The following is a 27,668-nucleotide window of genomic DNA, read 5'->3' as shown; positions in this document are numbered from 1 at the left end:
GAGCAAGCTCTGCACTGCTGGTAGCCAGATCCCACAGCTAAAACACTTTTAAGTGACGGTACTGGCGCTTGCTGGTCTTTCTTGGGCGCCCTGGAGCTTTTTTGGCAACAATGGAGCCTCTCTCCTTGAAGTTCTTGATGACGCGATAGATTGTTGACTGAGGTGCAATCTTTCTAGCTGCAATACTCTTCCCTGTTAGGCCATTTTTGTGCAGTGCAATGATGACTGCACGTGTTTCTTTATAGATAACCATAGTTAACCAAGGTTAACAGAAGAGAAACAATGATGCCAAGCACCAGCCTCCTTTTAAAGTGTCCAGTGGTGTAATTCTTACCTAATCATGACCGATTGATCTCCAGCCCTGTCCTCATCAACACCCACACCTGTGTTAATGGAGCAATCACTGAAATGATGTTAGCTGGTCCTTTTAAGGCAGGTCTGCAATGAAATTGAAATGTGTTTTGGGGGGATAAAGTTCATTTTCTAGGCAAATATTGACTTTGCAATTAATTGCTGTTAAGCTCACTCTTTAATAATATTAGTATATGCAAATTGCCATTATAAAAACTGTAGACTTTGCCATTATAAAAACTGTAGACTACTGTAGAAGCAGTAGACTTTGTAAAAATTAATATTTGTTTATCATTTGTCATTCTCAAAATTTTTGGCCATGACTGTATATTTGCATATATGTAAAAAAATATGTTTGCTTTTTCTTTTTGCTCTGTTATTATAACATAAATCCTTTAAAAATGTGTTAGGTTATGAAACCCACATCAATCAAACCCTGCATCAATCAATGATCAAACTATCCAAGTGAAAGACAAACAACATCAAAGATATCACATTTATTTTGTTCGAAACTTGAGATTTCAAACAACTGAAAATAGCAACCGTGCTTCAAAAACGCTCTGAAAAAGACTTTGAAGCGCGGCGATTTCTTCAGCCACAACAAAACCAGCTTTTACTGCCGCATTGTTTGTGGTTGTGAACACATTCTGTTGCGGTCGTATTTTGTCTTTTCATTCTTTGCCAATTTGTTGTTTGTACTTTTTGACAACCGCCACCGCATCATAACACAAAAGACACACCTCATTGAAGCACAAACATGTTTTCGCTTTCCCATCTTACTTGAAACACCCTTCCGTTTCATTTGTAACATTCTCTAAACGTGAGTTTTCAATGGAAAAAAGTCACACCACCAACTGATAAAATCCATATCCAATATTAAATATATACAGTCGGGGTTTTCCATCCACCGAGTTTTTGTGCATTTTGAAAATGCGCATGAAAAAAGCTGGATGGAAAAAGACCAAAATTCGAAAAAAGCTCCAAATATCGCAAAAAGATTTTTACGCTAGGAGGAGGTGGAAAAGTTAGACTATCGCATCGCCAAAATTCGGAAAAACTGGATGGAAAAGGGTTTTTCGCATAAACGATGACGTATCATGCCTCAAGTCATGTGGTTCTGTACATGATCGCGATGTAAAGATGACAAATGCATACAAAAACAGTTCTGGAGAGAGCAAAAATTGAATTTAACTTCTCCATGTATAGAAAAGAAAAATAAAAAAATGTTTCAAAACCTCAACGTGCAAAAATGCGTAACTGCCAGATGAACGTAAAACCACTATTGTTTGGCGTCCTCTCACGTGATCTAAAGTTTATTTGCATAACTGTAATAACTGTAATGAATGGAAACAAGGCTTAATTCGCATTTATTTCTGCCGAAACTTGGAAATTGCACATTATTTTTTCGAAAGGTTTGGATGGAAACCCAAACTCTACCTTAATTATTTGTATGTGGTCATCCTTATCTATCATTGATTTGGGCTAGAGCGACTTTATCAGGTGACCAGTCGGCTAAAAATGGTTAGTAGTTTGATGCTGTATGAGACATTTTACTGCCCAACAAAGTGATTTCACGTTGGGCTTAGAGGGCAAACGGTACGATTAGACTTGATGTGTATGTGACCTGGCTGGTGGGGCACGGGAGAAGAAGTCTATCTGTGACCGTGCGTGCTGTGCTGAAGACGCTTCCTTCCACTCGCTGAACTGAACTGCTGCTGCAGCGCATCTGGTGTTAAAAGAAGAGAGAGGTCGGGTGTGTGTGAGGTGGTGGCTCATTTCAGGGCATTGTTTTTAATCGCTCAGGTTTTCAAAAGATCATTTCAAACCGACCTCAGTAAAATGTTAATAATAATAATAATAATAATATAAAAAAGAAGTTTCAAAAGGGCACTTTCGTTGATAAAGGGCAGAGTTGGTGGTGCTAATGTCTATTTCTGCATGCCTCTGGTGGGAAATGTAGTTTTTGGTCACTGCACGTATTTGACTTATTTTTTTAGACAATTAGGCTTTTAAAGTTCTCGCGGGCCACATAAAATGACGCAGGTCTTGAGTTTGACACCCCTTCAGTACACAGTAGGCCAGAGGCGGTCTTTGCATAGAGGCATTGCTAGGCAATTGCCTTGGGCCCCTCCCATTGCAGCCCACTGTAGGGGCCCCTGACTAACTTATTTCTCGCATATTAATGTTGATGGGCCCCCTAGCTAAATTCGCCTTGAGCCCCCAAATTGTTAAGTCCGCCACTGCAGTAGGCTAGTCTATTTCATACATTGCCAGAGTCATTAATAAGTGCTGATGTAGTAATAATGTAAGACACACAAACCTGCTTCTTTTTTATGTGGGCACATTTGCACAATGTGAACTTCCAACACGTATAATCCACTAGGCATGCAAAAGAGCCCAAATGAATTGCTTTTATGATGATAAGCATCCAATGATGCCATACTGAAGTAAAACTGGATCTATCTGCATTTAATATTCGTAACTAATTCACATCTAATTGACCTGGTTATTTAAAAATAACACTTTACATGCTCAATCATTTAATATTAATATGAAATATTGAATAAATGTTCAGATTTGATGTGAAATTATTAAGACAATAACTTTAATAGGTTACATTACACCTTACGTTAATATATCAGTTTTGCTGATTGTTAAAGCTGGCCAGTAAGTGGGTTTGCGTTGTGATGTCAACACAAACGTGAATTTGTGTTGCAGTTGAATTGAATGTAACATCAACTCTGCACTTTTGCATTCATGTCACTAGCACTTTTAAAGCAAAGTTACAACCATGTGTATTGTTTAATATGGCTTTTATTTTGAAAAAAACATCAAGGAACCAAAGCATTTATTATCATGCATTGCGATGGTAAAGCAGATGTATAGATTATATAGTCAGTGGATATCAGAAAGGTACCAAATATTCAACGTCAAGGCATGAATGAGACAAAAGTAGATGAGATGCGGTATTCAAACATAGAAGAGCTAGCAGTACTTTTAAGTGAAAATACTTTAGGTTTAGTGAAACGCTGAAGTTCAGCTGATTAGAATGGGTCAGGTGGAGGACAATGGTTGTCATGGTAACTAATCTTGAATTCTGAGGAGGAGGACATCTGGTGGCCGAAGGAGGGACTTCCAGCAGCGTCCCATTTACTTTTTATACTTTTATGTTGCTGTAATATTAGGCCCCTTTAATTAAATGTTCTTTTACGGAGAAAGTGTTGCTTTTGCAAATGCCATAACAATGAGAGCAACAGACAAACAGACAAACTCTCTTCATGTGTGCATTTCATAAAGTGAGAATCAGAGGGTCTTAGTACTCTCCGCCTGCTGGCATGTTCAGGTATTGTCACCAAAAAGGACAACTCACTATATTCCAGGCATTTGTAAGATATGGGTGACTGTGTCAGGCGGCATCATTGAACAATTCTTGTGAGTGAGTAGAAAACCAGGGCTAAACTTGTGTAGTGTGGACTCACCATTAGTGAAGCTTACCTTATGTATCTGGACCTCACAGAGTTCACAGAGCACCAGAAACGCTGAATCTGAACGTAAGCAGTAGCCTATGCACTAGATTTGAAGGCAGTATGTTCAGTAGGCGACTGGGCAGTATGCATACAACCTCAGACATACTACATCCACCATTTTACCTACGATACACGATCATAGTTAAATGCTCAAGTTGAACTTCAAAATGGCTCTCCATTCAGTAGGTCATCTGGTACTTTTCGCTTACTGTTTAATGCATACCATGTGTTCGGACATACTACCCTTTATCACATACTGTTTTGACATAGTGTAGACACTGCACACTGCAGATCTACGTCATAAACTTCATAGTAATGTTTACTGTTGTATGTGGATTAGCATTTTCTTTGATTGTTGCATATTGTTAGTGAACACTAGCACAGAGGTATCAGTGTGATGGTAGCAGAGATGTCCAGGAAGTGGTATTTGATGTCTTTTCTAGAGTTATAAAGAGGATGAAATCATAGAGGGGCAGTCATGGTCTAGTTGTAGGGAACTGGTGTTGGAGGGTCGTGGGTTCGATTCCCAGGCATGAGGCCATGACTGGAGTGTCCTTGATTGAGGTGCTAACCCAAACGGCTTCCCGGGCTAGGGCTGCCCACTGCTCTGGGCATGTGTGCACCACAGCCCCCTAGTGATCACTAGTGTGTGTGTGTGTGTGTGTGTGTGTGTGTGTGTGTGTGTGTGTTCTAACTGCACAGATGGGTAAATGCAGAGGACAAATTTCAATTGCGGTGAAAAATCACAATTGACAGATTTCATGTTATTTCACATCAGTGATCTAATGGGAGTCAGTTTTTAGTACATTTATGGAATGCATTTGAATTCATGTCAGGTTTGATTCTTAAATTAAAGGAGGTAAAGGTGATGTGTGTGTGTGTGTGTGTGTGGATCATGACTGCCTTCATCTGTTTATTAACGGACTACATGGTGGGGAGAGGGGCTTTATTGAATGTGGGTACTTTAAGGTCTTCATGTAAATTTGGCAAGTAATTAATGGCCAACACATTTTGTTCTTGTGTTTACTGCATTGTAAAGGATTATAAGTCAAGCTGTTTTCAAAAGACATTAATACCTAGTGTGTGTGTGTGTGTGTGTGTGTGCGAGTGTGTGTGTGTGTGTGTGTGTGTGTGTGTGTGTGTGTGTGTGTGTGTGCGCATTTTTGCTGCTCTGTACTCTACATAGCGCAGGTGTAGATAAAACACTTTGGACAAAACAGATCTCAGACAAGCATAAGTAGGATAATTAGAGCATAACTTGAACTCTTTAATCAGAGGTTTCGAAAAAAAAAATTTCAATCTGCACTTTAGGTTTTAAGGAGGCTCAGAAGACGTGTGTAGAATGTGCTTGGGAGAGCTTTTCGGAGGTCTTGTTCACAGCCTTGTTAATTGTGCTGACAGCTCTCCCATCCACCACCTCCTCTGTGACAGTCACCACTCATTTTGAATTTGTGGTTTTGGCTGTGACACTGTACAAGTGGAGAAATCGGCACTCGGTTAGAAAGGACACTGAAACATCCTATTGCTATAGACACACAAGCCATCCTTCTCTACACCAAAGCTGCATATGAATGTGCTAAGCAGGACTGAAGGAAGACTCACCTGCCACCAGCTTCTCGGTCCAGGAGACTCTTGTACTCGGTGATCTCCAGCTCCAGTCTAGTCTTGATGGCTAGAAGGATGACGTACTCTTGTTTCTTACTCTCGAGCTCAGGCCGTAACTGTGCCAGAACCTCCTCTTCACTGGTTATCTGCGTCTGGTAGCGTGCTAGTATAGCGGAGTAGTGTGCCTCCGTGTCTTCAAGAGTGGCCTTCAGTGAAGCGTTCTGTTGGCGAGAAGTCAGTCTGGTAAATGTGCACTGGTTTCATTTTAGTGGGGGAGAAAATGAGCCCGTGTCTGCTCACCTGACTGAGCAGTGACTGAAGTGTGATTTCTAGATTCTGCAATGTACGCTTGAGATCCGTGAGTTCTGTTTTATGTGACCCAGTGGATTCTGTGTGTATGGTAACTCCTTTGTTGAGGGTGTCTGTCTATGAGGGCAAAAAAAGAACATTTAAAATTACTCATTCAGACAAGTCCTTGCGTTGGTTTCAAACACTGTTTGATTCTTGTTCAAAGAACCACATTAACATTTACTTTGCTTTGAAACCAAAGCTGGGCATCCCCAGTGTTCTTTTCAATAACGCCTTCGTATTGTTGTCGGAGTTCATCCAAGCCTTTGAATAGATCTGCTTGTGGCTTGGCATTTACCACCACATTAACTTTCTCCTTGGTCATTTGGGGCTGTAGAACAAGGAGTTTCTGAAGATGGAACAACAAAATCATCAGATCAGAAATATACTCATAGATCGTATTACGCTTTACAAAGATCTTTACACATTTACCTCTGCATGGTTGTTCTTGAGCACATCTAGATCTGTTCTTAGCTCCTTGATATTCATATCAAGGTCAGTTCCAGCCAAGGTCAGTGTATCCAGTAGTTTTCTCAGTGAAGCAACATCCGCTTCCACGGACTGTCTTATATTTAACTCGTTCTTGAACCTGCAAAGCGCACACACACACACACACACACACACACACACACACACACACAACCTATTAGGATGTTCAAGCTTGTGATTTTACTGCCAATTAGTGAGGTCTTGTGTTAGTATTTACTTGACTCTGAAGTCTTCTGTTGTGATCCTGGCTTTGCTGATGTTGAGGTCAATGCTGCTGTTGACAGACACGGCATGCAGAATCTTCGAAAGAAAAATTAACATAAAATAGATTATTACATCATTTAGGTATGATAATGCTGTGGAGACAAGCTTCTAAAGAGTTGATGTCTTTCCCGTGACTTTCTCTGGTGATCTGACAGGGTCAGATGTTGGGTGTGGTAAATATGAGAAGACACTGAGAAGGCAGTGATAACAGAGAAAGCGTAGTGTAATGCCATCATGGGAATACTTGTGAAATCTGAAGAACAGAAAATACAAAGACATTTTTCTGGTGAAACACTTCTGCTTTGCTTATCTAATTTCAAGACGTGGAACTCTCAAATCATTAAAAAGAATGGTGCGCAAAATCTATCACAAATTATGACGGTATTAATGCATGTAATAAAAGAGACACATCAGTATCTATTAAGGTTATTCACTTCCCAAAAATAGTAACTGTATTAAAATGAGTTTTATTAACTTAATTATTTCTTCTTTAACTTAATTCTAATGGTAAAGATAAGTAAGGCAGTATCAGGATGAAAATATTTTAGATTTACAAATGATAATTATTCATTTTACTTCATACCAAAGTTTAACTCTGCTCAATGCCAGAGTTATTTATGCCACAAAAATACCATGCTGCACCTTGCTCTGGAGATCACTGATGGTGGTGTAGAAGGCAGAGAAGTCCGGAGACTTGAGAGAAGACTTGCCATCAAGGAACTTGCGGATCTTCAACTCCAGCTCGGCGTTGGCCTTCTCTAGTAAGTGCACCTTCTCCAGATAAACGGCCAGACGATCATTGAGGATCTGCATGGTGGTCTTCTTATTTTCAAACACATTGATTACATCACCCATGCCTTGGAAACCGAAGTCAAACGACAGACCTTGATTTGCTGCAGAGGTCCCGATGAGGGCAGGACCCCTGGGGATGCGGCTCCCAGAGCTACGTGCTGCCCCGTAGATGCTGGTGGTGAAGAGGCACCGGGAGCCCCAGGAGCCACCAACAGAGAATGATGGAGCTTTGGTGCTGTGGCTGTAATGGGTGGCAATAAGGGCCATGTTCCTTCAGCGTTTCCGTAGTTACCCTGCCCGAGCTGGGGAATAAGAGAAGACATGAAATCTGGACTGTTTTTATCCAGAAAGATAGGGGAGGGAGTAAGTTGGCGTCGGAGGAGAGGATCATCTAGGTAAGGTGGATGATTTGTCCTGACTCCTGACGCAAACGTGTAATGGCACAAAGCCATAAGTGTACCCACAACATGGATGACCACACCCGTATATTCAAAAGACAGTAATGGTTAGGTCAAAAATCCATTGCTAGATGCACTCAGCTGGTAACTGCTTGGTCAGTCATGTGGATATAACATTACTTCCCAAGTGACCTAAACTGAGTCAGTGAAGACAGTTGAGATACTTAACAAGTTTTAAAAATCTTCATAACCATGTATAAAATTTCAGGAAAAATGTGTGTTACTTAACTCTGTTACTGAAATCACAACACCCTGTTTACTTCACATGTCAAGTATATTGTTTCTGTCTAAAATGGCTATTGACATTTCTGCAGTTCTCAACAATGGTACCAATTATGTATACTAGTGTAATGACTGAAATTTGATGAATGACACATTAAGCCAATGACTGACATTTTAACCGAAAATCTACCCTGACATCTCATCTTGCAGTCATCATATGACTCTTCTTGCTAAAAGCTGTCATGGTAACCATGGTGCGATGATTGCAAGTTTGCAAGAATTCACACAGCTCATATGCATAGTTAAGATTTAGGTTACCCATGGGTGCTGCTTAAAACTAGACCCTACAATGCGATAAAGACATTTTTTTTTACATGAAATTGTGATGTTTTTTACACAGATATAGAAAGATTTGAGAATGAAAAGCTAAGAACTAATTTTGTTTATCTATTTATTTATTTATAAACTGATGTGTATTTGAGATGTATGCATTTATGCTTCAGCTGATTTTTTTGTTGTAGTATATAAAAGAATTTGTGATTTAGAAAGCAGAAGAACTGTTTCAGTTAATTTATTCATTTCTGCTACTTTTACATCATGAAATATGGATGGCAGTTTAATCTAAAATAACAGGGCAGGTCATTGCTCATAGTAAAATGTGTGCTACAGTCTCAGTGGGGTTGAATTCAGTAGTTTTTTTAACTGTCAAATAAGTTAATGTTACTTGGGTGAACTAGTGGGGTGATATAAAATACACTTATATATACATTTTATAGATGCTGATTAATACATTTTTATTATTTCTTTTCATTGCCAGAAATGCCAAAGTAGTGGTTAAGCAGTTATTAAGAAATGGAAAGATACAGGAGCCATTTGGTAATTTGGGACACTGTTGACAGGAATAGCTTGTCATATATAAACGATTTAATTTATTTTAAAGAATTCTTTTAACCATCCCTTATGTGGTCTTAAACTGTTCTCTTAATGTTTATTATAGACTTAGAAATTCTTCAATGAACTGCCGTATATTACATGTGACATTTCATACAGAACAGATATGGAAGTGTTGCACAAGGCAAGTGTCACGGTGTGCTGGTACCAGCCTCGTGACACACACACACACACACACACACACACACACTCACACCACTCTTAGACCCACTGCCACACACACACCCTCTCACACCCCTCTTAGACCCACTGCCACACACACACACACACACACACACCCTCTCACACCCCTCTTAGACCCACTGCCACACACACACACCCTCTCCCACCCCTCTTAGACCCACTGCCATACAAACACACACACACACACCCTCTCCCACCCCTCTTTGACCCACACTCACTCTCACACCCACTGCCGCACACATACACACACACACACTCTCCCACCCACTCTTAGACCCACTGCCACACATACACACACACACTCTCCCACCCACTGCCTCACACACACACACACACACACACACACACGCTGACTTGTCTTCTATAGAGGCTACAAATAGTTTGTTCTACTGCATCATCAGCCTTTTTTGTTTGTTGCATTAATATCTTTAAGACTGATAATAAAAACTACCCAACATTCCCCATCACCCCTCACCCCTCACCCCTCACCCCTCACCCCTTGCTCCCTCATCAGCGCCGTTACAGGAAGTTTGTAGTGAATATCGAATAAGATGGGCACTACAGGGGAAAAAGGCATGAACAAAGACAATTGTGTCATTTAGGAAGCAGCTAGATGAGGAGTCTGTTGCAGGCTACAATGCAAAGCACTGGAAACCAGTGGGGTTCACACAGGGAGAAGGCAAGACTGGGAAAAGCTGAAGGGAATTAACTATGTAGGTGATTTGCAGCAAGGGAGTGGTTGAGCGTGGTGATTGTCAGGAGCTTGTGAGTGTGTGTGTGTGTGTGTGTGTGTGTGTGTGTGTGTGTGTATGCGTGAGTGTGAGTGTGTGCATGTGTGTTTACTGGAGTATTTTCTTCTTCAGTTTTTAAGTCCGTTTTGACTTCTGTAATAGATTTTTTAATTATAATAATAATGATAAATTGTATTGTATAGCGCTTTTCAAAAATCAAAGATGCTGACAATAATAAGCATAAAAGGCATTATAAGTATAAGTACATAAAAGGCATTGTTGGACATGCAATGCAGAACACATATAATATACAGAACATTAGCATACAACATAACAAGACATGAGCAGGAACAGATGAAAGAGGCACTTATTTTTGAGGTTTATTACATTAAAGTGAAAAAGGCCTGCACTCTAATAGCCAACATTATTGTGTTTAACTGGTGGTCATGACTAACAGTGATAGGTCTAATAATTTTATCCTAATTATTATACCTATTTATTACACACATTAAAGATTAAAGGATTTGAGTAAAGCCCTGACAATCAGATTAAAGGAACAGTGGTTGGATTACTGTAAAAGCCTGTTTACCTCTTGCATTTACATGCATTTTTGGTGATTGGATCACTTTCAGATTTCCCTTGGCTGCAAGAAATGGCAGCTGTAAACACAGCCAAGTTGAACTACGATCACTCAGAAACACGTTCGGAGGCGATCAGAGACGTACCCTGACCTGAGTATCCACATACAAGTGTGCAACCAGAAATACATCTACTGCAGAACACAGGTTAGGTGGCGAACACAGCCTCCTGCCTCAAAACACTTTGTTGTCTGATATAGATTATTTTGCACTGATAATAACCTGTCGGTTTCAGAAAGCAAACAGTGTGTTTCCTGCTTTGCTTTTTATGTGCTGAAGAAAAACTGAATCTCATCTAGTCGCGTTGGGGATGCACTTTAAATAAAATTGTAAACAGAAGCTGGCCAAAGAAAATCCAGGCATAATCTAGATATGAAGCACATATTAATGGTGTGAACAAGCCATTTGTTCCACTTGACAGCTTCTCAGGTTGTAGATGGCCATCCTGTGCATTTTAAAGGCTCTGAAGAAATATTGTGCTGTTACTATTATTTAACACTATTTCACAGCTTTTGTTTCCATCTTATTAAAAAGTATTATTGTGCTTTGTCAGCGTTGTGTGAACAGTCGTAATACTTTTGCATGGCTTGTCTTCAAGGTGTGAACATATCAGTAAACTGGAACTTTCTGCTTATTTTCAACAGTTGAGGATTAATGCACTGCAGGTTGCAGCAGGGTCTATTTGTCACCAGTCCAGATGCTTTGGGGAACACCGCAGGCTAAAATGAGGCACAGGGGTGGGGGAGGACCAGAAAAGTGAGAGTGTCTGTGCCTTCAGGACTCCATTACTGTGACACACCCAGAAAACAAGCTAAAACTAACCTACAACTAACCTGTTGTTCAAGTATGAGAGCGTGAACTGATTTTAATGCAACATAAATCCTTCCCCTGTGCTTTCTGTTCTTAGCAAGCACAAAACAAATGATGTGGAAAAATACTCTTGTATTTAATATGAAACTAGTTACACCTATATAGTTATAACATGTACACATACAAATATATTTACACAGTTTACACACAAAGGCACACATATGCACATAAAAAAATACATTTAAAAAATGTAAGACAGGGAATGAAGTTCCAGATAATTTGTTTTTCTTTTTCTTTTATCTGCCCTCGGAATCACTTGGCTTCATTAAACGTTTGAAGATACAAAGTTTTTCCACTGATGAGGTATGATCTCTCACTCACTAGTCACAGTATCACTTTTGGTTGGACCCCAAACCTACAGCCAAAATCTGTGGAAGTTGGTATAAAAGAACATGTGTGCTTGTTTGATGAACACCAATTGTGGGAGAGAAAATCACTCTAACCTGCACCTTTTCAGTTAAACTAGACTACAGTAAAACAACAGTGTGTGATCCGTTAAACTGGACTACACCAAGACAACAGTGTGTGATCAGTTAAACTGGACTACAGTAAAACAACAGTGTGTGATCAGTTAAACTGGACTACACCAAGACAACAGTGTGTGATCAGTTAAACTAGACTACAGAAAAACAACAGTGTGTGATCAGTTAGACTAGATCAGAGTAAGACATCAGTGTGTGATCAGTTAAACTGGACTCCAGTAAAACGGCATTATGTCATCAGTTAAACTTGACTATGGTAAAACAACAGTGTGTGATCAGTTAAACTGCACTGCAGTAAAAGGGCATTTTGTCATCAGTTGAACTGGACTATAGTGATACATCAGTGTGTGATCAGTTAAACTAGACTACAGTAAAACATCCGTGTATGATTAGTTAAACTGGACTATCGTAAGACATCAGTGTGTGATCAGTTAAACTGGACTCCAGCAAAACAACATTATGTCATCAGTTAAACTGGATTATGGTAAAACAACAGTGTGTTATCAGTTGAACTGGACTACGCTAAGACAACAGTGTGTGATCTCATGCCAGTGAAAAAAAAGTTTGTTACATTTTGTATGTTACACAAATTAGACAGGATGTTCAGTTATTCTGAACTATAATTGGCAGTGTCGGTTGTGCAATTTGTCAGTATGGTTGAGTATTTAGTCATAATTAGGCTATATATTTAAAAAAAACTGTAGCAAAGGCAAAGATGACATATAAAGACCTGCCCTATCCTATAACTGTCAAACAAGCTTGTATGGAAAAATTCTCTTTACTTTTTAATCACTCCAAGACTGCAGTTATGCCGTTGTTAATTGTGGCACAACTATTTATTTAGAGTGGGTTATTTATAATAATAATAATAATAAAAATAATAATAATACCATGACATGTACCTCATTGTTTATGATCTAATATGTAAACAGTAATATGTAAACTCACACACCTACAAATTCCCTCACCCACCCTTGTGCACGAACTCATGCATGCACTCACAAATGCATGGTCACATACCCTCACATATCCTCCTACACCATCATAGTGAGAGTAAAAATGAATAAAATATTCATTTTTTCCCTGTTAATGTTGGGCTGTCTGAGCACTAGTAGAGCCCCTGGTGTTTGGTGATCTTCAGAGAACTGGGACTCTGAAACGTTGCCCGGTTGCTCCTGATCTTCTGTGTAATGAGAACGGGTGTCTGACTGGAAATAGTGTCTTAGCAAAGCAATAATCGAGGCCACCAGTGAAAACATTCTTCATTCCTCATATATGGGTGTGACAATTGCTCAACTATTGCACTGAAAGCACTTTTTCTTAGCTGCCCTCTCACCTCAATCAGTCATTCACTCCATTCAGGCCTTCTGCACTGCCTGGTTTGCTGTCAACATTCTCTTTTTTTACATTAATATCAGTGTCCTATTATTTAAAACTGGAGTGGCTTTACAGGAAAGTAGGTTAGTAATCAGCTTTAAGATTATGACTGCATGTTTCGCAACTTGCATCAAGAGTCATATACAAGAATTATTATATTATATCATGCTATAGTTTTCTTGTGAATATTGTTCAGATTATCATCATAAATGTTCCCTTTAACAGGTGAGGTCTGGATGGAAGCATAAACCTTGTAGAATACAAAACTGCCTTTATGCCTGATTGGAAAATTTTTGAAGATGATGTGTCTCATGCCATGCCTCATTTAGGGGGGCTTTAGTGGGGCCAAGAATGTTGTGACTGTACCCCCCCCCTCCACCAATTTGTGAACTGGCTTAACGTGTGGCTGCTTGTGTGTGAGGGGGCATGTCCTTCTGCCTGAGAGGTGAGGCTCAGACCTAAACGCCCTCAACTTTATTTCTACACTTTCTACACTTCTACAATTTTCTAGTTGAAATTCAAATATAGCGTGCAAAAGCTACATAAACCAATCAAAACAGCAAGCCATTAACCCTAGTGCTGTGCTCCATGTATATTCAAGCTTTGGATAGAAGTGTAAAATGATAAAGTGTTATTGTGCCTGTGTCTTGCAGCCCTCTAAGTCTTAATACACAAGACTCAGCTTCGCACCACCAGGAAACTACTGATCAGGATCTCTCAAATGCTGAATGATTTCACCTCTCCCCAGCTGGCCTATGCACTTAATCTGTTTTCTCTTTGGACTCACCTGTATTGTACCTGTCTGGTTTCAAGCCTGCATTACGCTAATGTTCTGGGTCCCAATCTGCTTTGTCTGCAAGCGTGTGTACTCAGTCACATGACTACCATGGTCGAAGAGCCATAGAACTGTGACCATATTGTATTATTCATTTAAGAATAGACCATGAGAGGGAGATTGTTATTGAGAATGTCAACACGGCTGCAATTTGGTCATATAGACACAAGCTGAAGTTGAGAGAACCCATAATTAAATAAATGCATATCAGATTTGGATTGGCATTAAAAAGAGATTAGAATGACAAGGGTTTTCCCACACAAAATCTCTACTTGGGCAGCCCAACCAGATTAGATCAAATCGTTTTCGACTTCAGGTCTTACTTTGGAACGCCCCTTGGCATCCGTGGCTGTAACCTTTACAAGCTAAGACCTGGTCTCTCCTCTCAGCCTTTCTCTCCCACCCTCTGTCTACTGTTCCATTCTCATTTTCACACGGTCACATTCTCCTGTTCATGGAAAAATACTCTACATTAATCAAAAATGTTAAAATGTTGAATGGTCATGTGTTTGATGATGAATTTTTTTTTTTTTGTCTTTTTGTAACCACATATCTTTGGCAACATTGCTTTCCATAAAATGCATGCCACACACAAAAAGCATGCGTGTTAAACGTGCCAAAATTCTGAAAATCAGCCAACCTGTTGCAGCTCTGGGAAACAGTGTTTTTCATTTAGTAGTAATAAAGTTGATTGCCTTGCTGACAGTAATAAAGGCAAAGCAGGCTAACGAATATACTGTCATCACTGATTCCACCATGGCATATTAGTAAATAGATTAGCTCATCTGGGTGCAGTTTGGCTAGCTACACGCTACCACAACACCACTTGATTTGAGTTCATTTTGGTTAGCTTAGCTGTTAGGCGTTCTGAAAAAGCAAGGTGCAGGCACAGACACAAGGTGAAGTAACTAATTTTCACATGTCACTTTTACTGCAAACAGACTGAAAAGCAGTAATTATTGGGTCACATCTGGCTGTATGGCTTTTTGAGTAATGGTAGTCTATTTTTATTTGACAATTTTAATTTTCCACATAATACTGTCCTGTGCTCATACAAAACATTTTAATCTGTAATTTGACAGATCATTCACAGGATTTTAGCAATTTAACTTCAATTCACATTTTTGGATTTAAATTCACCCAGAACACCTTTATCGATATATTGATAATTATGTTAAAGGTTTGTTTTAGTCCTTGATAAAGGAATGCACATTCTGATGTCCCTATGACAGTTAAATTACATTGAAAGGGGTTAGTGAAGCTTGGCTAAGTGAAAAGACAGATGTGATCTCTCTCTGCATGTCTGTGGTCTGTAAAGGTGCCACTGAATCACAGAGTTTTTGCAGGTATCTGCACTGAGACCAGTGTGACAGGTGTGTTCTTTACCCCTCCTGACTCATTTGCACTGATCTCAGTGTGGGATGTCACAGGCTTCCTCGGGGTGTTTTGTTTGACACCCTCATGTCTCATGCACAGCCAAGCCTGGGGTTCCCAGCTCAGTGGCCCCACCCTCACACTCACACTCATCTGAGGTACAGTTCACACTTCACATGCTGTTGACCTCTTACTGAATGCATTCTCACATTACACATTACAGCAAAACAGCAGAAACATTTCAGTAATTTGGGTTAAGGAATGAAATCTCTACCTAAGGTTATTTAATAATGGGGCATTAGTCCTTCTGCAGTATTTTACAGTATCAGTAGTAAACGTCTCAAGACTGTGAGTACCGAAGGCATGAGATATGCTATATTGCCAAAAGTATTTGCTCACCTTCCTTGACTCACATATGAGCTTAAGTGACATCCCATTCCTAATCCATAGGGTTCAATATGACTTTGGTCCACCCTTTACACCTAGAACAGCTTCAACTCTTCTGGGAAGGCTGTCCACAAGGTTTAGAAGTGTGCTTATGGGGATTTTTGACCACTCGTCCAGAAGCACATTTGTGAAGTCACATACTGATGTTGGATGAGAAGGCCTGGCTCTCAGTCTCCGGTCTAATTCATCCCAAAGGTGTTCTATCAGGTTGAGGTGCAGGCTAGTCAAGTTCATCCACACCAGACTCTTGCTTTGTGCACTGGTGCATAGTCGTGTTGGAAGTGGAAGGGGCCAGTGCCAAACTGTTCCCACAAAGTTGGGAGCATGGAATTGTCCAAAATGTCTTGGTATGCTGAAGCATTCATATTTCCTTTCACTGGAACTAAGGCACCAAGCCCAGCTCCTGAAAAACAACCCCACACCATAATCCCACCTCCACCAAACTTTACACTTGGCACGATGCAGTCAGACAAGTACCGTTCTCCTGGCAACCGCCAAACCCAGACTCGTCCATCAAATTGCAGGATGGAGAAGCGTGATTCGTCACTCCACAAAACGTGTCTCCAGTGCTTTACAGTCCAGTGGCGGTGTACTTTACATCACTGCATCCGACGTTTGCATTGCACTTGGTGATGTATGGCTTGAATGCAGTTGCTCGACCATGGAAACCCATTACAGTTCTTGAGCTAATCTGAAGGCCACATGAAGTTTTACCTCCAGTATTCACTATTGTAGAAAGTTGCCGCGTGCAGGGATACTAGTAGACGACTTTAATCAAATGAGTGAGACTGGAATGCAAAATGGCACAGTGCAGATTAGAGATCTCAGAGCTAAGAGGTCAGTGCTAATCTTCCACTGGAATGCACTCAGCCAATATATCTGTCAGCAACCCCCCCCCCCCCCCAAAAAAAATCTGGACAGGCAGGAACCTGCTGTGGAATTTGGCGACGGTATGAGTGTGTTTGAAATGCAAGTCGGTCATTTTCATACATTAGATGAATGACACGCACATTAAAGACTCCACTGATCAGAAACAGAACTATAAAAGTAAATCCAGTAAAAAATATTGCAGCCAATATTTGAGCAATCAAGTAGTACAAACTGTTGCTAATTTATGCAAAGCAAAAACAGTTAAGGTATATAAGAGCGTTAATGTGGTTACTTCAATTTGCTGTACAACCACAAATGTGTTTAATGTGACAACACACAGATAGTATCATTTATTGAATTAACTGAACGTATCAGACATATTCTGATTGAATGTATCAGACATATTCTGATTTAATGCATCATACATATTCTGGTTTAATGTATCAGTCATATTCGGGTTTAATGTATCAGTCATATTCTGGTTTAATGTATCAGTCATATTCGGGTTTAATGTATCAGTCATATTCTGATTGACTCTTCAGAATGAATAATTCCATGGAAATGACTTTTAGTATCTTTGAAGGCAGCACATTTGCAGCTGTTGCTACACTTAACCAGCAAAAGCAGAAATGAAAATGAACCGAACTTGTACATTACTTTTTTAAACACAGAAAGATAAGGGAAGGTTTTACAAGTCCTGCTTTTTTGGAGGCTTGTTTGTATGGCCCCAGGTGCACAGCACCCACTGACGTTCCTGTTCTGACCATGGAGATATTGTGCATTCATCCCCTTCTTCCTCTGAGTGTGGTGCCCACAGTGCCTGATTTCACAGTGATGTTGGAGAGGATCCAGATGTTGAAGCAGAACCCAGTGTACCTGGGGTCAGGTCACCTAGGTTCACTAATGCTATAGGATAAGAGAAGAAAGGAACTAAAATGATCAGTTAGTGAAGGACACACCCATGTACCTTATTAGGTACAACTACTCTACTCTATGGAAGGAGAACTGTTATTACTATCAACACTGCAAAGAGGTAGTAGGTTTTCACAGCAGTTTATGTTTACCGTGTTTGTCTAGTAAAGGATAGTCTGTACAAATTAATGCTCATACAGCAAAACAATATCAAAAATACTATCAAAAAAATATATAAATTTAATGATCATAGAATATTTAATTATACAAATTTAGCTAGATTTGCAGTTTGATGCTAGAGTATCAAGAAAATTATATTTTCAATATGAGAATAAAACAATTCCTTTTTATATTTTGGAGTGCTAAATACAAAAAAGGGGGAGGTATATTAGTGCTGAATCAGTGGACAGATTAACATTCATTTTGAAATTGATTAGCCCCCTTTAGCGCATTAGTGCTTTTTTTAGCACCAGGGCGGGCACCATTGATTTGATGAGTTCTTTATGTCATTCACTGCCATCTACTGACCAAAGATATTATCACAAGATGTAAAAGACCAATTTCAAAAAGCACTATTGTAAGTTCCTCCAGAAAAGAACATGTATAAATGTAAATCTAAATTTTTTGGATGTTTGAATTTGAAATTACAACCTCTGATTTGTGGTTTAGATGTTTGCAAGAACAAAATACCTGAAAATAATGGTAGCTAATAAAAAAATTGCTTAATAAATAAATGAGTAGCTGATAGTTAAATAAAAGCATCTGTCATTAACCAAATGCGACCATCTACACTGCTGTTATAATTATTCTATTTGCAAACCTTGGTGAACACAAAAAAAATTTAATACAATATCGCCATCTGGTGGTCTAAATGAAAAAAAAAAGAGGATAGGAACAGTGGGCCTACAATGAGGTCCAATTTTAAAGACAAGATATTCAGATTTTGCTTTCAGAACATTCTGGTAACACTGACCATTAATTTCCTTTACTTAATTTTTTCATTAGTTAAAGTGAATGTTTTTTTTTTGTTTGTTTGTTTGTTTGTTTTTTCGGGGGGGGGATGTTCTATACAAATGAATAACATACATAATATTTTTGTATAATACACTCCTATTTGAAAATAAATGAACATCTATGTTGTAAATATCATGTTACATATAAATATCATGGTATTTGTCATGACCCGCCCCTGACTCCTCCCTCAGGCTGTCATGTGTAGTATGCATGCACGTTGGTGTATGTATGTTGGTGCTTCCCAACTGCATACTATTTACTAATACTAATTTATTTTTGAGTATTTAGTATGCCATGTCAAACTTGAGTATATTCAAAAATTCAATATGCATACTTAGAGCTGGTAAATTTTTTATTATGGTTTGAATGGACACTATTGTCCCATAAGGCAATACAAACAGAAAAGGAGGAGCAAACTCGTGTCTGGAAAATGTAGAAAAAATGGCAGAAAACCTAAAGCTGTTCACCAGTGACGGCTGCAGTCCAGTCAGTGTGTGTATAAATGCACATTGTACAATTTGGATTTTTTTTTCAACTGCAATAATTAACAAGCATAACAAATAGTTTATATTTTAGTAAGAAATTTTTTTGAAATGCATGCTAATATAAGCCAACTGATGGCACCTAAATTTAATTTATCTGTATTTGTAAATAAGGTAGAATATTAGCATTTATTCATTTAGGTTAATTGCCAGTTTAAATGTAATATATTTTAAACTTGTTCTGATATTATTATATACAAATATTATATGTAACATTGGGGAGCGAAGAGACACAATCTCTGAGAGAGAGAGATTTAGTAAAGGGCATTCCATAATCAGGGTCGAATAGACAGGTGTGGGTCAGGTCCGTAAAGGAGTCAGAAACATGAACATAACCAACATGAAGAGACATACTGATTACAAAGAACAAACAAGCACAAACCGTAGTAGACGGGGCTGTACAAGGAACATACGATAATGAGCCCCCTACTGGTCGCCTCCGTCTACAGCAGCAGCTTGTCCTGTGGGTGTGGTGTTGTGTTCATCCCTCAGGTGGGCGGAGCCCGCGATCCGTCTCACCTGAGGGTCGTTTGTTCATCTATATTAGTCTTGTCTTTGTACCAGTTGACCGCTGGTTATTATATCCTTAATTCGGATCAGTTCACTGGTTTTGGTTTGCGCACTTTACATATTAAACCATCCTTTTTCCCTGAGACTTGGCGTGATCGCTTCCATTTATTTTCGCTCACCCTACCCGTCACACACAGGGTATAAATACCCCATACTAACCACAAAACACCTGAATATGATAACGAGGGGAAAGGTTACAAAACATGATGCGGAACAGAGAAATGCACATGGCTAACAAAACAAAATGACTCACAGGTGGAGGAGGGGGAAATTGTGAAATCAGATCATATAGGTATCATTCATTTTCATTTTTTATTTAAAGAATAAATCCCTATCATGTTGTAGCTTTCAAAGACATAGCAATGCTTCACCATTTTCTGTTAACACGAAACAGAGTAGTACATTAATATTTAGTGTACTAACCTGCCAACCCTGTTAAGATCACTGTATAATATATACCTAGCATTATCAAATCAAATCAAATCAAAGTTTATTTGTATAGCGCTTTTAACAACTCAAGTTGTCGCAAAGCAGCTTTACAGGGTTTACAAGGTTAACAATACTATGGGTCCAGAACCCTAATGAGCAAGCCAAAGGCGACAGTGGCGAGGAAAAACTCCCTATGATGGTGGGGAATAGGAAGAAACCTCGGGAGAACCAAGACTCAAAAGGGAACCCATCCTCCATTGGGCGGCCCGTTAACACACAAATACACAAGTCACACATAATTCACACAATCAGACTAGGTAAAAGGTAGAATTGAAAGTTCTGGGTTTTGATATTGTCACTGTAAATGTCTGTTGATGAATGCCAGGCTTTCATTCCGTGTCGGAGCAGTGATGCTGGTATTGTAGGCTCCGACTGCAGTGTTACTCCCCAGGTGAACCCCGGTATCAGCACATCCACCGGCAGCCAGACCATCCCCCAGGTGCTTGCAGGTGCCTGTATCCAATCGTCTTGGGTAGAGCCATGCAAGAAGATAGATAATACAGACTGAGTGGACATGAATTTAAACCACCGTTGATTTAAATGTACGTAGCTCACGTGCCAGTGATCAGCATGTGGCTCCGGCAGACTAATCTATAGCAGCATAACTAAAGGGAGGGGTTCAGAGGTGACCACAGGCATGAGGGCTCACTGAGACATTGCTTTCCAGTCAAGTCATAGTCACAAATAGAGTGATGCCAAGACACAGCTGGATGACAGCATCAACATCTCAGATCACCAGAAATCTCAACGTCTGGGGGCCCCCAAGCCCCTACACCTTACAAGGGGAATTTTAGGTGAAGGCTTGACTAATCAGGTGAGTCTTAAGTCTAGATTTAAAGATTGGAACTGTGTCAGAGTCTCGTTAGTGCATTAGTGTGTAGTATGCAACTGGGACATGCCGTATGTGTTTGTTAGCCTAAGTGCTAGTCCATGTGTGTGCATTACACACTTGTCTTGTCTCATATGTGTATTTAAGTTAGCATATGTGCATATGTGTATTTAAGTTAGCATATGTGCATATGTGTATTTAAGTGTGCTTCTGTGTTGTATGTGTTGCTCATCGTTGTTCCTTGTGCCTTGTGTGCACAAGCACTATGTACTATCACTACTTGTTAAATAAACGTCTGTGTTTGAAAGAAATGCTTTCGTCACCATATATATATTTAGATTTAGATTGTAATATATATATATATATATATATATATATATATATATATATAACAAGTAGTGATAGTACATAGTGCTTGTGCACACAAGGAGAGTCCTGAGGAGAGTCCATCATCAGACCAGGCACTATGTTAAATAAGTTCCTGTAGAAGTTAGCTGGCCTCTCTCTCTCTCTCTCTCTCTCTCTCTCTCTCTATATATATATATATATATATATATATATAGAGAGAGAGAGAGAGAGAGAGAGAGGCCAGCTAACTTCTACAGGAACTTATTTAACATAGTGCCTGGTCTGATGATGGACTCTCCTCAGGGAGGCAGACATAGGCAGACATAGGCATATAGGCATAGTCTGTTGGTTGGAGCCCTACACAGCATGCGTAGTGAGTATATAGGGCATGCTGGCTCTGCTCAGGACTAATGACTAAATGGTTAATTAGTTATCCTATTGAGTTGTTAGTTAAACTCGGTTTATTTTATAGAATAATCTAAACATTTAACTTTGCAACAGGCTTTTTCTGCCTTAACAAATCTTGTAGAACCTAATGTTAATTATGTACTAGATTTACATCTGTACATTTATATACACACATTTTAATTGCATTTCAATAACAATGTAATTATGCATTGTATAGTTATATGATGTAATAACAATCTAATTACAGTGTTATTACAATTTGTAATTCCACATTTAGGGTTGGGTATCGAAACCTGTTTCCAGTTCAGAACAAGTTCCAAAACACCAAGAACCAAGTATCTGTTACAAAAACTTATTGGTTATTACCAACACATATGCTTCAAATATAGCACCATGTTTCATGCAAAAATATGTGTATAAGAAGTCACCTATCTGCCTGGACCATCATGTAAAACATTATCATGTAGATTTGTGGTCATACGTTCCTCTATAGGAATAGCTGAGGATGGACCGCTGGAAGCACTCAAAAGTTTGCCTACATTTTGTGAGAAAAAACTAAATTACAAAGTGCAATGTGTGTGGAATGTTGACTTGCTTAAAAAGAGACTATACACCTAATATGGCAAAACATCTAAGGTATTAGTATAATAATGTGCTTCAGCAGTGTACCGTGTTCAACTTACTGGAGTCTCCTAGCCTAAATGCTTCTTTAGTCAGCTTCACAGACAGAACAAGCACCAACAATTTAAATACAGCCAAGCCGTGATACCATTTTCTCTTTAGCATTGAGGGGCTAACTAACCAGAGTGAAAATCAAGTGACACAGAGTGGTGATGGGATTGTAGTAAAAGGGCTAAAGCCTTTAACTGTTGAGTCACCATCCCTATTGAATATTGAATAGCATTACTAAAGTTGTATGTACAGAGAGTGTATGGCTTTTTTAGGGAGATAATATTAATAAAAGATAATAAAGATATTCTTTATAGCTAAACATTTGGAACCTTGTTTCATCACTTGTCACATCTGGCTCCACCCCCATTTGTCAGTACTGTTGTGATGTTCTGTTTAGTCCCTCCTCTGTGTGTCTTTTGGTATTCCATGTGCTTATGTTTTGGTTTTCCCATTTGTTCTAATGCTACACCTGTCATTTGTAACTCCACCCTCTCATCATTGCTTCCAGCTGTTTTGTTTAGTTCCTTGTTTAGACCTATATTTAAACCATGTGTTTTGTCTTCCTGGTTAGGGTTCATTGTTTGTCTTTGGCCACTAGCATTGTTAAGTCTTGTAATTCTTGTAATTCTTCAACCTGGTGTTGGTTTTGTTTACCTCTTCGTCATGGCTTTTGTTCCTTGTCTGATTGCCATGGCAATATGACCCTGAATGACTCTGGTTTTGGATTTGCCCATAATAAATCTCACTCTACTCAACGAATGCGTCCGCCTACTTTTTGCTCAACGCCCATGACGTTACACCACTTAGGAATCAATAATAACCAGAATTAATGAGCAGAATTTAATAATAATGTCAACATGTTTTTTATAAATAAATGTTAAATGCTTTTAATCAGGGTCGGAGTGGGCCCCCTTTTCAGCCCGGGAGTTTCATGCCCAAATCCGGCCCAAAATTATTTTTCCCTCCCAATCGGCCCAAACTAGTGATTGACATGAGCCGGCCCATCGGGAGTCCTCCTGAATCTCCCGATTAGCCACTCCAGCTCTGCTTTTAATATTGTATCTGGTATGCTTAATGTTCACAGACTCTAACTTATGCATCTCAAGCACCCAAATAATAATTTAATAAGAAGTCCACCCTGTATACATTTCCATAATATAATCCATAATTTAAATATTTAACAATACCTTATATACTTTGTGTCTGTCTTTCCATCCATCTTTTTTTTACATTTGAATGAATTTTAAGTGCAATGACTAAGTGAATAACACTGAATATATAATTAATTTAATTAAGTTCTAAATAAAAAGATTCAAATTCCACATTAAAAGTACTTTAATTACCACCTATTTTATGTTGAGAATGTCACGGTGGGAGCGAGGAGAAGCCAAGAGAAAGTTAAATTTTATTGTCCAATGTAACAGAAATTTAAAAAAAAAAAATACACATGCTGTTAATCCTTATTAACTCTGCAAACTAACATTAAAAAACATACAACACATCTGCCATCTGCCATTTTTTAAAAAGGAGTTATTGGGAGGAAAGACCCAAAGGTCCTTTGGCGCCCCTGGGAAATGGGAGTTTTAGGAACATGGAGGTTTGGGTAGATAAGTGAGTCCTGTTTTGTGTCATTGTCTAATATGGTAGATCCAAATGGAACCAGTACACTGAGCATGCATTAATACTACCAGTTGAGGCTGGATATGACCTTGTAACCTGGGAGACCAGTATGAATCCACAATGTGTCACAATTGGCACCTCCCTAGTTCCTTATCATTCACTTCCTTGTTTTTGTCTCCATATGCTAGTTTGTTTTGGTTTCACTTATCACACCCAGTCACTCAGTTCTCTTCTCTTTGTTATTGCTTTCACCTGTTCCTTGTTTGTTGCTTGTTTTTGTGTTGTGTATACATTATATTTTCCCTCAGATCTTTCCTGGTCACTGTATGTCACCTTATTGTATAAATTTTCATCTTGTTCATCGTGTCAATTCGTGTTAATTTTGTTTCTGTTTCTGATTGCCCTCATTCTATGACCCCGGCCCCACCCTATGTTTAAATGACTCTGATAATGAATGGTCCCCTTAATCTCACTCTTCTCAATGAATGTGTCTGTGTTACACAGTGTTGTGGAAAGCTTTGTGATGTATTAGGTAAAATCCATGTGGAACTGGCGTTACTGAGTATTAACAATGCAAGTATTTCTGGGTATGGCCTGGGGAGTCGTTGGGGAGGCTCATGTGTATTTTTCAGGTTAGGAAGCAACTGACTGTGTAACAGCGTAGTTGTGTGACCTATTGTGTGGCCTAGATTGTAAAGCCCATATGGAACTGGTGCTACTGAGCATGTGGTGTCAGATGGACTGGGTATGACCTTATTCACCCGGGAGGCCAGTTAAGGCTTATGTTTAGAGAGGTGCTTTGGATAAAGGTGGATTTGTTTCCTCTTTATGAGTATAAGGTCATACTAATAAACAGATGGTTAAAGAAGAAGAAACTTTCACATTAAATTAAAACGAGGCTACATATGACAGGTGCTACAGTATCAACGGGTTAATCTGTGATACAACATTGATAGGAAAACACCTGACGTTATTGTGTGGGTGTGCTATTCTGATGAGTTGACGGTCGCCAACTAAGCTATGTCTATTAAATCCAAAATATTTTTTTCAGCGCTTCTGATAATTTTCGGTAAGTGTTGCGTAATTCGCGGGCGGAGTCGACCGCGTCACCGTGACGGTGCGGTGTCGGTGTCGAGGAGGAGCTATAAAGAGATGTTTTCGACGTTTAAAACAAGCAATCGCCATTTTGTACAGCTTGTTAAGCGCCAGGAGCTGCCGGGTGAGAAGGCTCAGGATCACCACCAAATTACACAGGAGAGAACCAACTGCTTGACTACCCGTTATCATCCGAAAGGAAAGGGAATCTTATCGTATGTCCGCTATCCAGAACCTCCAAACTTTTGGTAAGGTTGTCACGGACGAGTTCGTCGATAACGAGCGATTTGACCATTGTTCTGGCTGTGGCTAGCTAGCTAAACGAGCTAACCGAGCTAGCGACGAGCGAGTGGGGGAAGGGCGAGGGGAAAACTGCGATTATTTAAAATTAGCTAGCGAATGGTAGCCAGCTATTTAATGGCAGGGTTGTTTTTATTATGTTGGTGTACCCTTACTATTTGACTTGCCGAAAAAAGTAAACCACAGATCTCTTTCGATCGAGGGTCCCTTCGTGATTTGGGGTCTCGGACTGTTATGATCGCTAGCGATCGAAAGTTGTTTAGCAAGCGAGAGGCCTCGACCTTTAGCATCTATGCTAGCTACTTTTTTAAAAATACAGGCTTAACGATTGGATAATTACGCGGTCATGAAATTAGACATCTATTGTTACTTTGTGTTTTTGTTACCTAGCTAGCGATATCCACGGCTTGTTCGTTTATCGTATTTTGAACTAATTCGTTACATGCGCATACGACGAAGCTACGAGTAATTATTTATAGCCGAATAGCGAAGTAGATGTAGCCTGCTGTTGGCTAGTGAGCGCTTTAAACCGCTCGAGTCCCAGTGTCGCTTGTCGGCCTCATCACAAAATGGAAGCTGGCTCCTCTGACAACTTATATTTAGCTAACTGCCTTTGCGCAATCGCTATGAAATATGATCCTAGTTTTTTTAGTGTGTGTAGCGGCAACTAGCGACGTCGGAGAGCTAGATCGGTAACTGTGAAATCCAAAATAAGATCTCGCCTATTCGGGTTGTGTCGAGGTGGTTTACCGAGGTTAAATTGGTCAAGTTCTCGACTCGCCCTTGATTCTAAACAATGTAGTGGATGTCTACGTAGCTAGCTGCCTAGCTTGGTTAGCTTGGCGTGGCCAGAACACGTGACTTCACCGTCTCCTCTGGTTCGTTCATTGTTTACATCTGCCTCCCCTGTTCTCTCATGTCAGACCCCTTTGCTGATGCAACTAAGGGTGATGATCGGCTCCCAGCTGGGACTGAGGACTACATCCACATAAGAATTCAACAGCGGAACGGCCGCAAGACTCTGACTACTGTTCAGGGCATTGCCGATGACTATGATAAGAAGAAGCTAGTCAAGGCCTTCAAGAAGGTTAATGTTTGTCTCTTTATTTACACATTTTTGCAGATTATGAAAATGAAGGTTTTGGAACGAAAGCCTTTGTTTACATTTGCAGAAATTTGCCTGCAATGGGACCGTGATTGAGCACCCCGAGTATGGTGAAGTGATTCAACTACAGGGTGACCAGCGCAAAAATATCTGCCAGTTCCTGACTGATGTAGGTGGATTTCAGATGTTTATCAAGTTGCATTTAAACATTAATGCTGGTCCTCGAATAGTGTTAATTCAGAACGTTTATCCTTTTTAATACATCTCTCTTCCAACAGATTGAACTGGCCAAAGAGGAACAGCTCAAGGTCCACGGTTTCTAGAAGCTTCTGTGACCCACCCCCACCCTGACCCAACACTCAACCCAGCCTCCCCTTTGCCCACACACTTCCCCCGAGCAGCCCCCACCCCATGTAGCAAATGCTGAAAATAACAATGATTGCTTCTGATTTGAGACTCTTCACCAGTACGGCTTCCTTATCAAAGGGCCCAGTCCAGTTAAAACATGGACAGACTGAGACAAGCGATGCAGGATGAATGCTGATCTTTGTTCTCCCTCTCCATGACCCCTTGCCCTTTTAGTTGATGTTGTGCTGTCAGGCACAGTTCCATGTATTTGTTTTGTACAACACGTTTCAATAAAATCCTCAGATGCTACATTTTGCACAATCCTCAAGTTGCTGGGTGGGGAGGGAGTAGGGTAGTGGTTGACTGCAAGCATGGTTCCCTATGTTTTTAATTCGCCACCGTAGTGGAGTTGCTTTTGTGATGTGGGCCAGCCTGCGTCAGGGTTACATTGGGGTGCTGTTGGGGCACCAAGCATGGCCAGCCCACCTTAACGTTAATATTTTGCTTCTGATCTATTCTTTCCTTCTTTTTTTTTTTTAATATGCATAATTTCAATTTTCTAAACTTGTAATACCACTTTGTTTGGACTGGAATAAACTAAA

The 27,668-nt window shown here is 39.7% G+C and overlaps 2 protein-coding genes and 1 long non-coding RNA gene across 3 annotated transcripts; 2 read left to right on the top strand and 1 right to left on the bottom strand.

Annotated features, from left to right (window-relative positions):
- Positions 1-5,116: 5,116 nt before the first annotated feature.
- On the bottom strand, positions 5,117-7,684 carry LOC143516188 (keratin, type I cytoskeletal 13-like). The gene is made up of 7 exons (XM_077007761.1): positions 7,227-7,684; positions 6,538-6,620; positions 6,264-6,420; positions 6,016-6,180; positions 5,784-5,909; positions 5,481-5,704; positions 5,117-5,347 (listed from the first exon to the last, which is right to left on the bottom strand). The coding sequence occupies exons 1-7, from the start codon at positions 7,641-7,643 to the stop codon at positions 5,317-5,319; spliced, it is 1,203 nt and encodes a 400-aa protein (XP_076863876.1). The 5' UTR covers positions 7,644-7,684; the 3' UTR covers positions 5,117-5,316.
- Positions 7,685-13,273: 5,589 nt separating this feature from the next.
- LOC143516187 (uncharacterized) lies at positions 13,274-14,756 on the top strand. The gene is made up of 3 exons (XR_013131591.1): positions 13,274-13,371; positions 13,514-13,733; positions 13,942-14,756. It is a non-coding gene; the product is annotated as an uncharacterized LOC143516187 (long non-coding RNA).
- A 10,635-nt stretch (positions 14,757-25,391) lies between these two features.
- Positions 25,392-27,375, top strand: eif1 (eukaryotic translation initiation factor 1). Its single transcript, XM_077008233.1, has 4 exons — positions 25,392-25,561; positions 26,537-26,700; positions 26,786-26,887; positions 26,997-27,375. Exons 1-4 carry the CDS (start codon positions 25,531-25,533, stop codon positions 27,039-27,041), a joined length of 342 nt encoding a protein of 113 aa, XP_076864348.1. The 5' UTR covers positions 25,392-25,530; the 3' UTR covers positions 27,042-27,375.
- The last annotated feature ends 293 nt before the right edge of the window (positions 27,376-27,668 follow it).

The sequence above is a fragment of the Brachyhypopomus gauderio genome, chromosome 6 (genome assembly GCF_052324685.1).
Source record: "Brachyhypopomus gauderio isolate BG-103 chromosome 6, BGAUD_0.2, whole genome shotgun sequence".
Taxonomy (NCBI): Eukaryota; Metazoa; Chordata; class Actinopteri; order Gymnotiformes; family Hypopomidae; genus Brachyhypopomus; species Brachyhypopomus gauderio.
The sequence above is the reverse complement of the archived record's forward strand: the minus strand, read 5'-3'. Positions and strand labels throughout refer to the sequence as shown.

What these genes read in the sequence shown, in the direction of transcription:
- eif1 (XM_077008233.1), top strand. Translation starts at nt 25,531, where the DNA reads ATGTCCGCTATCCAGAACCTCCAAACTTTTG. An exon ending in CCAGAACCTCCAAACTTTTG is followed by an intron (nt 25,562 to 26,536) that starts GTAAGGTTGTCA and finishes CTCTCATGTCAG; the next exon opens with ACCCCTTTGCTGATGCAACT. An exon ending in TCTGCCAGTTCCTGACTGAT is followed by an intron (nt 26,888 to 26,996) that starts GTAGGTGGATTT and finishes CTCTTCCAACAG; the next exon opens with ATTGAACTGGCCAAAGAGGA.
- LOC143516188 (XM_077007761.1), bottom strand. Translation starts at nt 7,643, where the DNA reads ATGGCCCTTATTGCCACCCATTACAGCCACAGCACCAAAGCTCCATCA. An exon ending in TCAAGAACAACCATGCAGAG is followed by an intron (nt 6,181 to 6,263) that starts GTAAATGTGTAA and finishes TTCCATCTTCAG; the next exon opens with AAACTCCTTGTTCTACAGCC. An exon ending in GACCGAGAAGCTGGTGGCAG is followed by an intron (nt 5,348 to 5,480) that starts GTGAGTCTTCCT and finishes CCACTTGTACAG; the next exon opens with TGTCACAGCCAAAACCACAA.